Here is a 14,161-nt window from a genome sequence, read left to right as displayed (position 1 = left end):
CCAGGTGTGCCCGGGGTCCTGGGTGGTCGTGCCGTGGGAACAGGTAGCCACGCCCCACGTCAGGTAGCCATGCGCTGTGTCAGGTGCCACCTATCACATCAGGTAGCCTTGCACCATCTCAGGTAGCCATGTGCCATCTCAGGTAGGCACACACTGTCAGGTAGCCACACGCTGGTGCCAGGGGCCCAGGCACCACACCAGGTAGCCGTGTACCACCAGGTAGCCATGTACCGTGTACCAATTCAAGTAGCCACACCCCACGCCAGGTAGCCACACCCCATGTCAAGCAGCCATGACAAGCTACCCCATGTCAGGTAGCCAATGTCCCATGTCACATCAGCCATGTACCATCCCAAGCAGCCACCAGTCATGCCAGGTGCCGTGCCAGGTAGCCACATGCTGTTCCAGAGGCCCCGCACCAGCCGCCCACGGCAGCTCCTAGTGCCACTCAGGCCCATGGCACTGCTGGCCACTGGCGTGGCCGTCCCCACGACCACGGGATTGCCACCCCTGCCCAGCCCTTCCCAGCAGCTGCCGGTGCCACCGGGATGGGTGACACGGGGACTGTCGCGGTACAGAGACGGCAGCGACTCGGCATGGGTGACAAGGGACCTGGAGGGGCCCGGCACAGCTCCAGGGGTCTCGTGTCCCCGAGCCGGGCCGTGGTGGGACATGGGGGGCTGCGCGGGTGACACCCGCATCCCGCGGGTCCCCGGGGGACATCCCGGCCGCACCCCCCGCCCGGACACAGCACCGGAGCCGCCCCGCGTGGGCCGCCCCCACCCGTGACTCAGGGAGGGCAGGGAGGGGCAGGGGCGGGAGGACGAGGAGGAGGAGGAGGAGGAAAAGGAGGAGGAAGAGGAGGAGGAGGAGGAGGAAGAGGAGGAGGAAGGCACCACCCCCGTCCCGCCCCGCCTCTCAGTGTCCGTCCGTCCGTCCCCGCCGCCCGTTCGCAGGGGCGGAGTGATGGGATGGTGATGAGGGGGTCCCACCTCGTAGGGCCCCGATACCCTTCCCGGTGCCCCAGCGGACCCCCCGAGCCCCTGCCGTGACACCCCCGGGCTGCTGGGGCACAGCTGAGCGCCCCCCATCCCTCTGCCAGTTCCCTGCCAGGGATCGGGCCCCGGGTAGCGCAACAGCCCCACACCCCTCGCTGCACGGAAACCAGGAGGGGCTCCCCCAGCAGCACCCCGACACCCTCCTGACCCCGACCTCGACCCCCACCCCAAGACCCTGCCTGACCCCCGCGGGCGTGTGGGGCACAGCTGAACTCCCCCCTTCCCTTCTGCCAGCCCCCCACCAGTGCAGCGAACTGGGGACCCCCCTGGCAGCCCAGCACGCCCATTTTTCTCCTGGCAAGGGTGTGGGGTGGAAATCGGGGGGTCACCCACCCCAGCCCCCTGCGGTGCTCCGGCCAGAGGGGTTGTCACGAGCATGTCGGGTCTCCGCAGCCCTCAGTGGGGAGGGGTCTGGCTGTCCCCAACCCGGGGGGGACGCAGGGACACGCTGTTCCTGTGGGACAGCGCCCAGGGCCCCCCCGAGGGGAACCCGACCCCGCCGGGGGCCGAGGGGGGGCCGGGATGTATAAATACCGCTCCCGGCTGCGCTGCCGGGCAGGTGCCGGCGGGCACCCACCGAGAGCCACGCGGGCACCCCACCACCCACGGCCCCCCCCAGGACCCTGACCCACTTATTCCCCCCGCGGCGTGGCCCGAAAGCCGACCCGGCTCCGTTTCGGGGGTCGGTTACAGCGGCCGGGCGGGCGCGGCTCGGGTGTCGCGGCTCGGGGGGCCTCGGCACCCCCCGGCGCGGGCAGAGCCAGCCCGGCATGAAAAAGTCATGAGCAACCAAAGCTGGGGCTGTGTGCGGGAACAATAACCGGGCACCGGGCTGACACCGGAGCCGCGGGGCCGGGGGGATGGCGGCGGGAGCCGGCACGGCATCGCCGCGGCACGGCCAGACCCCGGCACGGCCAGACCCCGGCTCGGGGGGTCGGGGCTCTTCGGGGGGCCCGGCGGTGACGGAGCCCGTCCCCGCCTGTCCCCAGGTGTCCCCAGCGGAGCATGGCCGAGGCCGGGGGTCCCAGTGGCAGCGCCTGCCTCGGCTGGGGGTCCCAGCAGGGCTGGGGTTGGAGTGGGAACTGTCCCTTCACCGCTGTCCCCTCCTGCCCCACACGCCCCCATCTCTCCTGTCCCCCGCCAAGGGGCCGAGCTCTCATCTCTGTCATGAGTTCAGGCGGCCTCAGCCGAGGAGCCCACGCCCAAGGAGTTGGCTCTGGGGGCTTGGGGTCGTCCGTGACCCCGATCCCCAGCTGCAGGAGGGATTTGGGGCCACAGGACAGATGGAGGCCAAGGGCCCCAAAGCAGGATAAAAGGTTTACACTAATCAAAATGCCTGGCTAATTGGAAAAGGCGCTTAGGGGCTGGCCGGGAGGCGGCGCGGCTGGAGGTGACCCGCTGCTGAATCAGAGGGGCCGGTAACCTTAACCCGCCGGGATCGGAACGGATACGCCGGCCCGGATCGGGTTCCCACCCAAGTTTTCCACCCGCGGCTCCGCCACAGCAGGACGGGGCCGCGGCGAGGGACGGTGGCGTGGCCGGGGGCTGCCGCGGTGCCCCCTCGCCCGGGCGCCCCCGGTGCCCATCGCAACCCGGCGGGGCTCTAGTCCCACCCGCGGTTAATCGAACGGGTCGCAGCCCCCCGGGCCCCCGTCCCGCTCCCTGGGTCCGGGGCAGCGCAGCCGCCCCTGCCGCGGGCGCTCCGTCCGGCCCCGCCGCGACGCCCGGGCTCGGCAGCGCCGGGGAGCCCCCGCCGGCCCCCGGGGGCCGCCCCGCCTCGGCGGAAGATGCCAACGAATGGGATCCACCAAGTGCTGAAGATCCAGTTCGGGTTGATCAACTGCGAGAGCCGGTACCTGACGGCGGAGAGCTTCGGCTACAAGGTGAACGCCTCAGCGCCCAGCCTCAAGCGCAAGCAGATCTGGACGCTGGAGCAGGATGAAGCCGACAGCTCCATCGTCTTCCTCAAGAGCCACCTGGGCCGGTACCTGGGCGCCGACAAGGACGGGAAGGTGCGCTGCGAGGCGGAGCAGCCGGGCCGGGACGAAGGCTTCAGCATCATCACGCAGTCGGACGGGCGCTGGGCGCTGCAGTCGGCCCCGCACCGGCGCTTCTTCGGGGGCCGCGAGGACCGGCTGTCCTGCTTCGCCCCCAGCGTGACCGAGGGCGAGCTCTGGACCGTGCACCTGGCCATGCACCCCCAGGCCAACCTGCTGAGCGTCAGCCGCCGCCGCTACGCCCACCTGAGCGCCCACGAGGACGAGATCGCCACCGACAGCAACCTGCCCTGGGGGGTGGACGCGCTCATCACCCTCTGCTTCCAGGACAAGAAGTACAGCCTGCGCACGGCCGACGAGCGCTACCTGCGCTGCGATGGCACCCTGGTGCCCGAGCCCGGCGCTGGCACCGGCTACACCCTCGAGTTCAAGGCCGGCAAGTTGGCGTTCAAAGACTGCGACGGGAAATACCTGGCGCCCACCGGGCCCACCGGCACCCTCAAATCCGGCCGCAGCTCCAAGCCGGGCAAAGATGAACTCTTTGACCTGGAGGAGAGTCACCCCCAGGTGGTGTTCACGGCAGCCAATGGCAGATACGTCTCCATCCGGCAGGGTAAGAGCTCTCCACACCCCCCGCCCGCTCCCTGCCCACCCAGGGACCCCCCACACTCACAGCTCCGTGGGAGCATCCCTGGAACCCCCAGCCCGGGGCAGACCCCACAGTAGCAACCCCACAGCGCTGTGCCTGCTTCGGGGGGGATCCAAGAGTCACATTCTGGGGACATGGGGGACCCCAACCTGGCTGCTGGAGAGAGACACGGGGGGGTCCTGTCTGCCTGGGGGGGCTGAGGTCGGTGAGGATGGAGTGGGAGCAGCTGTGGGGTGGGCAGGGCTGGGGGGGAAGGCGTGGGTACGTGTGTACACACATGTGTGCATGTGCAGGGCTCTGTGGGCGTGCACAGGGCTGTGTTGTGAACACGTGCAGGGCTGTGGGTGTGCACAGGTGTGTACGTGCACACGCACACACACAGGTGTGCCATGCTCTGTGTGTGCACAGGTCCACACGCGTGCCTGTGCACAGCACGCATGATGCCCTGTGTGCGCACACGTGTGTAGAGCCAGCGGGCGTGCCCACAGGTGAGCAGAACCCCTTGTTCGAGACCCAAAGGACCCCACTCGCCCACAGGTGCCCCCCAGGGACGGTGCCACCCCTGTGCCAAGCAGCTTAGTGTCCGGTGACGAGGGGGACCAGCTATAAATAGGGGTTTGTGACCAGATGGACACAGTGGTGACAAGCTGATTAACCAGCCCAATTAGCACAATTGTTCGCAGGAGGATTTGGGGGGAGGGGGAGGGCGGCCGTGGGGCAGCAGAGGTGATGGTTGGAGTGGGACAATGGCTGGAATGGGATTGGTCCTGATGGCCAGAGCAGGATCGCTGCCAATGGCCACAGCGGGATCGGTGAGCACGGACAGAGCGGTTTTGGTGACAGTGGCCAACAGAGTGGAACCGATACCCATGGCTGGAATGGGACGGGGACAATGGGCTGGACTGGAACTGATGGCCCGAGTAGGACTGGTGACAATGGCTGTAGTTGGACCGGTGCCTGTGGCTGGATTGGGGTTGTTGACAATGGCCAGAGTGGGGTCACTCAGGATGACTGAGTAGGATTAGTGGCAAAGTGGGATCGGTGACCATGGCCAGACTGAGGCTGCTGCCCAGCGCCAGGGCAGGACCGGTGCTGGCAGAGAGGGACCAGTGCCGGCTGCTGGACCAGGAGTGGCGCTGATGGCTGGAGCGTGACCAGTGCTCATGTCCAGTGCAGGACCAGCACCAACATCCACTCTCCCCCCAGGCGTGAATGTTTCGGCAAACCAGGATGAGGAGCTGAACCACGAAACCTTCCAGCTGCAGATCGACCGCGACACCAACAAGTGCAGCCTCCACACCAACACCGGCAGCTACTGGACCCTGGTGGCCCATGGGGGCATCCAGGCCGTGGCCACCGAAATGTGAGTGAGGCTGCAGCGTGGGCTGGAGAGATGGTTTGGGGGGACACAGGCACCCCCAATTCACGGTGTGTCTCTGTCACCAGCGCTGCCAACACCATGTTTGACATCGAGTGGCGCGGGCGGCGCGTGGCCCTGCGCGCCAGCAACGGCCGCTACGTCTGCACCAAGAGGAACGGGCAGCTGGCGGCCGTCAGCGACACCGTGGGTGAGTGCTGGGGGGGGACAGGGAGGCCGGGGGGCACCCTGGGGTGCTGAGGGCCACGTGCTGCGCAGGGGAGGACGAGGAGTTCACTCTGAAGCTGATCAACCGCCCGATGCTGGTGCTGCGGGGCGAGCACGGCTTTGTCTGCTACCACCGGGGCTCCAACCTGCTCGACTCCAACCGCTCGGTCTACGACGTCTTCCACATCAGCTTCAGCGACGGCGCCTACCAGATCCAAGGTGGGCGGGGTGGGCTATAGGGTGGGGTGGCTTGGGGGGTCCGTCCGGCCTGCACTGACCCCCCCCCCCGGGGCTCCCTGCAGGCCAGGGGGGCAAGTACTGGTACGTGGCGAGCAGCGGGTCGGTGTGCAGCGACGGGGACCTGTCTGAGGATTTCTTCTTCGAGTTCCGAGAGCGGGGCCGCGTGGCCATCAAAGGGAAGAACGGGCGGTACCTGCGCGGGGACCCCGCGGGGACCCTGCGTGCCGACAGCGAGTCCGTGCTGCGGGCCACGCTCTGGGAGTACTGAGCCCCGGGGCACCCTCCGCCTGTCCCTGGCAGCTCTGCCCCCACCCCGCGACTCATGGCATTAAAGTCACCTGGATCACACCGGGGCAGCGTCGCTTTCCTCCTTCCCATCGAGATGCAGCTCTGTTTTCCTCCCAGGAGCGCCCAAACCCCATGGAAAGGGTGATCCGGGGGCCAGTGGGATGCAGGGAACCCCAGGGGTGCCACATGGGATGGGGGGGGTCAGCAAAGCAAAGCCACTGCAGGAGCCCGAGGGGGTTGCTGCTCCTCTGCCAGGCTGGGGGAGCAGAGGGGTGGCAGTGCGAGACCCCCACCCCGAGAGCTGCCAGGACCCTCGGGGAGGATGGAAAGGAACAGAGCCAGGCACGGGGTGAGCAACAGGATCGTTTTCATGGCAGACGACAGAGTTACATACAGTGGAGAGGTGCGGGGGGGGCTGGGGCCGGACCACGCCGCACCAGCATGGAGATACGAGATCATTTATAGAAACAACGGGGGAGCGGAGGCCCCCTCCCCTGCCCAGCAGAAAACGGGGCTCCCCCGGGCACAGCACCCTGTTTGTCCTGATCCTGAAGGCGGCTCGGGGGGGGCTCAGCCCACGGCCGGCCCGGCTCGGCACGGCCACTACACTACCACGGATCCACAAGACAGCGCAGCCCCGGGGGGCTGCCCCGGCCTGGCCAGGCTGGGGGGCGGCGGGGCAGGGCTGGGCCAGCCCAGGAGCCCCCGCTCCGCCACCGGAGCCCCGAGACCCCCCCGGTGCTGCCGACAACACGACCACGAAACACGCACAGACACACCCCCCGCCCAGACCGCCGCCGGCCCAGCTCCTGCTCGGGTGGGGTGGGGTGGGGTGGGGGGCTCTCCCGTGGGCCCCCACCCCGGCCGGCGGGGTTTGGGGCGGGCTGGCCGCCCCCCGCTCACAGCAGGACCAGGCTGGGGTTCCGCAGCTGCCGGTAGATGTTCAGGAGCTTCTCGGCCGTGGCAGAGCCCTCAGCCCCCTCCTCACGCGGGGGTGGCTGGTCCCGGAGGGTCTGCGCCTCCTTCAGCAGCATCTGCGGGAGGGGGCGGGGGGTGAGGGACAGGCTGGTGGTGGGGTCCCCTCGCGGAGGGGATGGGGGGCTCACCTCGTGGTTGGCCTGGATCTGACGCAGGTACTGCATGCGGAGGTCGGGGGGCCCCGAGCCCTGCGCCGCCTGCTCCAGCACCAGCGCCTGTGCGAGGGAGGCAGGGAGGGAGGGAGGGTGCTGGGGAGCTGCAACACCCACCCTCAGGGACCCCAACCCCAGGAGCCCCAGCCCCAAGGACCCCCAGCTCTGGGAGTCCCAGCCTCAGGAGCCACAGCTCCAGCAGCCCTCAGCTGTGGGGAGCCCCAACCTTGGAAATTCCCAGTCTCAGGGAGTCTGAGACCTGGGGAGCCCCAGCCTCAGGGCAGCCCAAGCCCTCAACCTGGGACCCCCAGGTCTGGGGACCCCCAGCCCCAGTGGTGCTGGTCTGTCACACCACACTGCCACAGAAACGCTCCCCACTATACCCCAGGCTCCATTCCAGGGGGTTTGGGGCCACTTTGGGGTGCCCCTGCCCCAGGGAGTACCTGTATGCGCCGGATGACGGCGTGGTGTGTCCTGCACATGTGGGCCAGGGACGGGCTCTCCATCAGGATCTCCACAGCCTGGATAGGACCTGCAGGGCTCAGGTCATTCATGGCCACCTGGACAGCGAGAGCAGTGTCACTGCCACCCTCGATGGCAGTGGGGGGTCAGAACCCCTTCCCACAAGCACCAGGTTCCCCAGAAGGCTCCAGACACCCCCAGTCCCTCCCACTCCTCCCAGGAGCAGCTGCCTCCAGCCCAGTGCTACCAGGTGAGCCCTGGCAGAATTAACACTGTCACTCATCACCCTGGGGACATCTGAGCTCTCAGGTGCAAATCCACCTGTGCCAGGTACCCGGGGGCCCCTCAGGTGGGGTCAGGCAGGACAGCTGGGCAGAAATCCCTGTTTTCCCTGTGCCTTTAGAGGGGAATTTTGCATGGGGTGGATTTACAAACCAAATCCAAGTGCATTTTCTAGAACCAAAGAAATAGTAACCTGTGGAGAGGGAGGGAAATGACCACAGCCTTTGAGAAACCCAGGACTGGGAGAATGGACTGGGAATGCTGCCTGTCCAGCCCAGAGGAGAGGGTCAGAATGGCGTGGCCATGCACCCGCTTGTCTCCCTGGCTCCAGGAAGGAGCTGGCTTTGTGGGACAGGGAGCTTCCCCGCAGGCTGACCCATTCCTTGGCTCAGGGCTAACCCATTCCTTGCCTCTCGGACGAGCAGCTGGACGTGGCCACCGTCGGGTGCCATGCCACACACCGATGCCACCTCCGTGCTGCTCAGCGCCTCGGCCCCGGGGTTCTCAGCCAGCAGCCAGCGCAGGGTGGCACAGCAAAGTGGGACATCTGGGGACCAAAGGACAGAGCAGAGATGTGACACTGCTGACAGCGTGTGCCCGAGGCAGCCCCTGAGGGGGCAGGGGTAGCACAGGCTGGACCCCCCCCACGCTGGGACATGCTGAGCTCAGTCGTGCCACTGCCACATGTGCCAAGGCTGTGGTGGGGGCAGTGGGGTCAAACAGCCCTCCTCGCCCAAGAGAGGGGCTGTGACAGTGCCACCCTTGCCCCAGGAACCTCTCTGTCACTCCTGGGATCCTCCTCTGCAGGGACCCACCTGTTTCCGAGGTTTTGAGAGCGTTTTTCAGCAGCTCTGAGGACACCCGGATGGATGCTGCCGAGGTGGGCAGGTTCTCCTCTGCCGGGATTTTCCCCTCCTCGGGTTCAGTCTGTTCCCGGGACACTTTGAGGAAGGTCTCCACAGGGTCTGAGGGGGCAGGGGGGGCGTTGGGCCCGGGGGGGCTGCTCCCGAAACGGAGGCACTGGAGCATGTCAATGGTGCATTGGCTGAGGGGCAGGCAGATCCCCTCTCTGTCCGGGGACAGCAGGGGCGAGTCGTCGGGCAGGAAGTCATCCAGGTCCTCGGAGGAGTCGGAGCCGCTGCCCAAAATATCCCGTAAACTGTAGTAGAGGGCACAGGAGATGGTCAGAGGCAGGTCCAGCTTGGTGTCCGCAGCGGGGCCGAGGGGCAGCGTCAGCTCCCGCTTGTTCCCAGGGAGCAGCTGGTCAATGGGGAAGGTGAAGGTGGTGGCCGAATCCATGGATTCCTCCTCTAAGGCACAGGGGCTGGCCAGGAGCTGGACACAGAGGGTCCAGCCCTCCTCCAGGCTGTACTCGCTGCAGTTTTCCAGCAAGCAGGAGATGGTGACGGTGTCCTGGAGCAGGAGGCAGCTCCAGTTGGCAGTGACGGTGCAGGCGATGGGCTTGTGGCCCTCCTGGCTGGAGAGCAGCGCTGCACTCACGTTCATCACCTGGTTCAGGCTGGCCAGGGCTCGATTCCTCTGGTCCACGGCCTTCTTCAGGAAGGACACTCTGCAAGGACAATGTGACAGGGATGAAACAACAGGAGGGATGCCAGGATGGCGCTGTGCTGCCAAGCTGAGCTGCTCCTGGTATGATCCCTCCACAGGAAACCCCCAGCTTCTCTGCCATGGCAGCCACAGATCCATGTTCCCATCAGAGCTGACCCTCTGGACAGCCACACTTCAGGAATCCCCCTGTGGATGGAGGTGGGGGCTCGCTCACAGCCCCATCCCACACACAGCCAGCCATGGAGGATGGAGGCATGTGCCTGCCCTGCCTGTTACTGCCGGCTTGGCACGCGTGGCAGGCGCCTGGCACCCTGCCTGTGCCACCTTCTGCTGCCATGGCTGCCGCTGCCAGCCCGCCCACAGCGCTGGGGGTGGCTGTGCCATGGGAGGGGGCTGCCCTCAAACACTGGTTTTATATTATCGAGGTTGGGGGGCCTTCCCAGCCAGGAAAGGTAAATGCTGGAGCAGTTTTCCAAGAGAAAAGCTCGAGGAGAGATGGGGGTGTTCAGCCTGGAGAAAAAAAGGCTCCAGAGAGACATTAGGGTCCCTTCCAGGGCCTAAAGGGGCTCCAAGGGAGCTGGAGAGGTACTTTGGACAAGGGCCTGGAGTGAAAGATAAAGAGGAACAGCTTCCCACTGCCAGAAAGCAGGATTAGTAGGGATATTGGGAAAGAATTTTTCCCTGGGAGGGTGGTGAGGCCCTGGCACACGGTGCCCAGAGAAGCTATGGATGTCCCTGGATCCCTAGAAGTGTTCCAGGCCAGGTTGGATGGGGCTTAAATCAACCTGGGATAGTGGAAGCTGTGCCTGCCCATGGGGGTCTCTCTTATCCAAACCACTCTGTGATTCCATAAATAATTACTGGCAAGGACCTGTACAACCCCCAGCTTTGGTGCCACCTTTACCTCTCTGAAGTGTCCCCTATTCCCGACAGCAGCTCCTTGATCCTCCGGCCGATCTCAGCAGGGGTCAGCTCCACGTCTGGCTCCTCAGGGCTGCAGAGGCCACAGGACACGAGGCGGCCCTTGGCCGACAGGGCCAGGAGCTCCGACTCCCCTGCAGGCACAGACAGGGTGGGTCGGGGGCCAGGAAGGGAGCAGGGGCTTCCTGCATGGCTGAGGTGGGGGGACAGAGAGCGATGGCACTGCCTCCCCAAGGCAGTGGGATATGATGGAGACAGACATGGATCACCACAGCACACCCCGCTCATGCACAGACCCCTGAGAGGGGACACCACCCTGTGCCTGCCACTCCCCAGCCAAGGCCAGCAGCACCCAGCTGTCACACAGGGGACCTGCTGGTGGCTCTGTGGGAAGCCAGTCCAGAGGCCCATTGGACACCCCCTTTTTGGAGGGACCCCACAGCTGACCACTTCCTGCTATGCCAAGTTGAGGGACTGGGAACGGGCAGGGAAGAGCAGGAATCACAACGGACAGGACCAACTTACAAAACCAAGGGGAGCCAACAAGGATGAAAGACGGAGCCCCACCCAACCCACACGGAGCTGCAGAGAGAGGAGAGGCAGGATCCCACTCCGCTGCCCCCAGTACCTTCCGAGGCCCGAGAGGACAAGGAAAGAGCCACGACGCTACAGATACTCAGGCTGGCCGGGGACAGCACGGGGGGCAGCACGCCGGCGCCGCTCTCCGTGTCCTCGGGGTCCGAGGAGTCGCCCGCCCAGTCCAGGTCGACGGCGGAGATGTCCGAGTGGGTGCTGTAGTACATGCGGGAGCCGCTGCCGCAGGCCGCGCACAGGATGGGCCCCCGCAGGTAATATTCCCTGAGCTCCGGCACCGTGGCCTCCTCCCGCTGATCCGCCTTCACGGCCACCATCTTCCCGTAGTGGCCCACGGCCACCACGCAGTCACAGCCGGGCTCGCCCGCGGGCGGCTCGCCATCCTCGTCGTCGTCGGCCGCGCGGCGCTCGGTGCGCAGCGCCCCGATGAACACGATGGGCTCCTCCAGGTGGTGCAGGATCTTCACGGGCGGCGCCGGCGTGGACACGTCGCGGCAGCCGTCGGTGGCGGGCGAGGAGCTGAGGGCTTTGAGGGGCACGGAGCAGAGCTGCCCGTCCGGGAAGCCACACAGGATCATGGGCGACTCCAGCATGGCCACGTCGATGCCAAAGAGGAGGCTGAAGAGGGGCTCCTCCAGCACGAAGCCCCCCGAGCACCAGAGCCCCTGGGTGCCGGGCGCGGCCGCGCAGCACAGCACGGGCAGGAAGCAGGAGGGCGGCGCGTCCCCCGGCTCCCCGGGCGGGCTCCCGGGGCAGAATTCCACCTGGCTGACCTGCCGGTACGGGGGCCCGTCCTGCTCCGGGCGCGGCAGCTCGTGCAGCCGCATCCACCACTTGCCCTCGTCCTGGGCCAGCGTGATGACGAAGGTGCTGAGCAGGGTGAACATGCTCAGGCTGGCGTCGGGGAAGATGCAGGCGTCTGCTTCCACCGGGAAGACGCCGGAAGGGCCGTTGCTTTCTTGGCCGTCGCCGTCCGTCTGCTCCATTAACCTTTGGGAAAACAGGGAAGAGCTCTGAGCCAAGCCGTGGGGAGAAGCCAGCGTGTCCCTTGGCCGCCTCTCTGCCTGGCCCTGGGAAGTGAACTCCTGCAGGAGAGCTTTTAGCACGGCAGAGATGGATCCACAGCCTCACGTTTCCCATGGCAGACAGGGCAACCCCGGGAGCCCAGGGATGGGGTCACCCCTACTCACCTGCTCTGCTGCTCCAGGGACACGCAGTAGATCCCGCTGTGGGCACACAGGATGTAGAGCTGCCGGGGCTGGGGCAGCAGCTCCACGTGCCACACCTGGTCGGGGCAGCGGAACACAGCCTGGCAGGGGGGACACAAGCAAATGTCACCTCCCACGCAGCCGCAGGGGTGGCAGGGACAAGGTGGCTCCCTGCAGAGGGGGATCTGAAGCGATTTCCAGGGACAAATGGATCCCTGGGCAGCACCCAGCTGGGTGTTCCCGGGCGGGGGGTGGGACAGGGGCTGAGGCAGCCTGTCGTTCCCGCTCCCTGAGGGGAAGGAAAACAGGGAGCAGAGTACGTGCTCTACTTTGCTGAGCGGGAGCATAGTGTGGGAGGCAGATCCCGCTCTTACAGCGGTGGATTTCTTAGAAATGATAATCAGAACAAATTAACAAAGCAGCAGCATGTCAGTCAGGGCGCTGTGACAGCAGGGACAGCAGCCAGGCTTGGGGGGAGAGGGGAGAGAAGCCCCTGTGCTGGGGGAGACGAGCCTGTGGAGTCTGATCCAACGTGTGTCCCACAGGATTGGGAAAGGGGCCAGCTGGCAGCACCCCCAAACCCCAACAAAGCCCAAAGCAAAGGGTGCTGCTTGTAGGGCTTGTTTGTTGGATGCTGACGGAGGGAATCCAGGGATGGGCAGTGGGGACATGTCTAGGGGGTGTCCCCATGGGATGGGGGACACAGTGAACCCCCACCCTGCCAAGCCCCTCACCTTGAGCACTTTGCCCTCCTGGTCGTACACATAGACGAACTCGGTGCCGTTGGAGAGGTAGATCTCGTTCTCGTGGCACAGCACCCGTGGCTTGCCTGCCACCAGCCCCCCCACCGGGCAGCAGAATCCGGCCAGGTAATCCACCCTGTGCCCCACCTGTGCCATGGTGCTGGCCTGGGGATGTGGGGAGGGGGCACTGAGGGTGTGAGGGGCTGAGCCGGGACCCCTGAGCGGTGGCAGCGTGTGGTGACACAGCCCTGCAGACCCCTGCGCCCCACAGCCCCTTCTCCCCCGAATGAGACCCTCAGACCCAGCCCCACAAGCAGCCCCCTCCCAAGCATCAACCTCAGCTCCTCCACAGCCCCCAGACCCCCCCACACCACAAGCCTTGTACCCCAGACCCTCCAGACTCACGCCCGACCCCCCACACCACAGGCCTTGTACCCCAAACTCTCCAGACCCACCCCAGAACCCCCCCACACCTCAGACCTTGTACCCCAGACCCTCCAGACCCACCCCCGACCCTCCACACCTGAGACCTTGTACCCCAGAACCACCCCCGACCCTCCACACCTGAGACCTTGTACCCCAGACCCACCCCCGACCCCCCACACCTCAGACCTTGTACCCCAGACCCACCCCAGACCCCCCATACCACAGACCTTGTACCCCAAACCCTCCAGACCCACCCCAGAACCCCCCCACACCTCAGACCTTGTACCCCAGACCCACCCCCGGCCCCCCATACCACAGACCTTGTACCCCAGACCCTCCAGACCCACCCCCGACCCCCCACACCTCAGACCTTGTACCCCAGACCCACCCCCGACCCCCCACACCTCAGACCTTGTACCCCAGACCCTCCAGACCCACCCCCGGCCCCCCACACCTCAGACCTTGTACCCCAGACCCACCCCCGGCCCCCCACACCTCAGACCTTGTACCCCAGACCCTGTCCCACAGCCCCCCCCACACTGAGACCCCCAGCCCACCCCAGGCCCAGCTGCACCGGCAGCCCCCGCCCCAGCCCCCCACAAGCCCCCGGCCCCGTCCCCCCATCCCGCCCCCCCCGTCCCTCCCGGAGGGGCCGCGGGTACCGGGCGGGGGGCGCGGGCGGCTCCGCTTTACGGCTGCGCGGCGGCCGCCGCAATGGGCGGGGGGGAGTTTACGACAGGCCGTAAAGCGGCGCGGGCGGGGGGCGGCTCCCGGGGTCGGTACCGGCACGGGAGGAGCCCCCGCCCCGCGAGTGACCCCCCATCCCGGCACGGGGAGAAAGGAGCGAGGCGTGCTGGCGGCAGCGGCTTTATTGATAGAAAGAGGGGCCGGGTGCGACCACCGAGGGGGGCAGAGACCCCCCGAGCTGACCCTGACCCACGAGGATGGACCCCCAAAAGTCTGGCTGAGACCCCCAAGTGATGACCCCAAGTCTCCCGGCTTGAAACCC

The 14,161-nt window shown here is 66.6% G+C and overlaps 2 protein-coding genes across 3 annotated transcripts; one reads left to right on the top strand and one right to left on the bottom strand.

Annotated features, from left to right (window-relative positions):
• The first annotated feature begins 2,845 nt into the window (after positions 1 to 2,845).
• On the top strand, positions 2,846 to 5,797 carry FSCN2 (fascin actin-bundling protein 2, retinal). Its single transcript, XM_021534209.3, has 5 exons — positions 2,846 to 3,668; positions 4,911 to 5,067; positions 5,151 to 5,272; positions 5,341 to 5,508; positions 5,592 to 5,797. The coding sequence occupies exons 1-5, from the start codon at positions 2,846 to 2,848 to the stop codon at positions 5,795 to 5,797; spliced, it is 1,476 nt and encodes a 491-aa protein (XP_021389884.1).
• Positions 5,798 to 6,716: 919 nt separating this feature from the next.
• Positions 6,717 to 13,857, bottom strand: FAAP100 (FA core complex associated protein 100). 2 transcript variants are annotated; one of them, XM_077787406.1, is made up of 10 exons: positions 13,815 to 13,857; positions 12,718 to 12,891; positions 11,966 to 12,084; positions 10,810 to 11,765; positions 10,165 to 10,315; positions 8,507 to 9,261; positions 8,102 to 8,238; positions 7,391 to 7,507; positions 6,924 to 7,010; positions 6,717 to 6,851 (listed from the first exon to the last, which is right to left on the bottom strand). In XM_077787406.1, exons 2-10 carry the CDS (start codon positions 12,880 to 12,882, stop codon positions 6,717 to 6,719), a joined length of 2,622 nt encoding a protein of 873 aa, XP_077643532.1. In that variant the 5' UTR covers positions 12,883 to 12,891; positions 13,815 to 13,857. The 2 variants fall into 2 exon arrangements, with proteins under 2 accessions (XP_077643532.1, XP_077643531.1); XM_077787405.1 differs by lacking the exons at positions 12,718 to 12,891; positions 13,815 to 13,857 and having other exon boundaries at positions 11,966 to 12,364.
• Between the last annotated feature and the right edge of the window lie 304 nt (positions 13,858 to 14,161).

This window comes from Lonchura striata, chromosome 19 (genome assembly GCF_046129695.1).
Source record: "Lonchura striata isolate bLonStr1 chromosome 19, bLonStr1.mat, whole genome shotgun sequence".
Taxonomy (NCBI): domain Eukaryota; kingdom Metazoa; phylum Chordata; class Aves; order Passeriformes; family Estrildidae; genus Lonchura; species Lonchura striata.
Note: the sequence above shows the minus strand (reverse complement) of the source record. Positions and strands in the feature narration are given on the sequence as shown.

What these genes read in the sequence shown, in the direction of transcription:
- FSCN2 (XM_021534209.3), top strand. Translation starts at nt 2,846, where the DNA reads ATGCCAACGAATGGGATCCACCAAGTGCTGAAGATCCAGTTCGGGTTG. An exon ending in CAGGCCGTGGCCACCGAAAT is followed by an intron (nt 5,068 to 5,150) that starts GTGAGTGAGGCT and finishes CTCTGTCACCAG; the next exon opens with CGCTGCCAACACCATGTTTG. An exon ending in CGGCGCCTACCAGATCCAAG is followed by an intron (nt 5,509 to 5,591) that starts GTGGGCGGGGTG and finishes GGCTCCCTGCAG; the next exon opens with GCCAGGGGGGCAAGTACTGG.
- FAAP100 (XM_077787405.1), bottom strand. Translation starts at nt 12,330, where the DNA reads ATGCTCCCGCTCAGCAAAGTAGAGCACGTACTCTGCTCCCTGTTTTCC. An exon ending in TCCCTGGAGCAGCAGAGCAG is followed by an intron (nt 11,766 to 11,965) that starts GTGAGTAGGGGT and finishes GTTTTCCCAAAG; the next exon opens with GTTAATGGAGCAGACGGACG. An exon ending in GTCCTCTCGGGCCTCGGAAG is followed by an intron (nt 10,316 to 10,809) that starts GTACTGGGGGCA and finishes CTGTGCCTGCAG; the next exon opens with GGGAGTCGGAGCTCCTGGCC.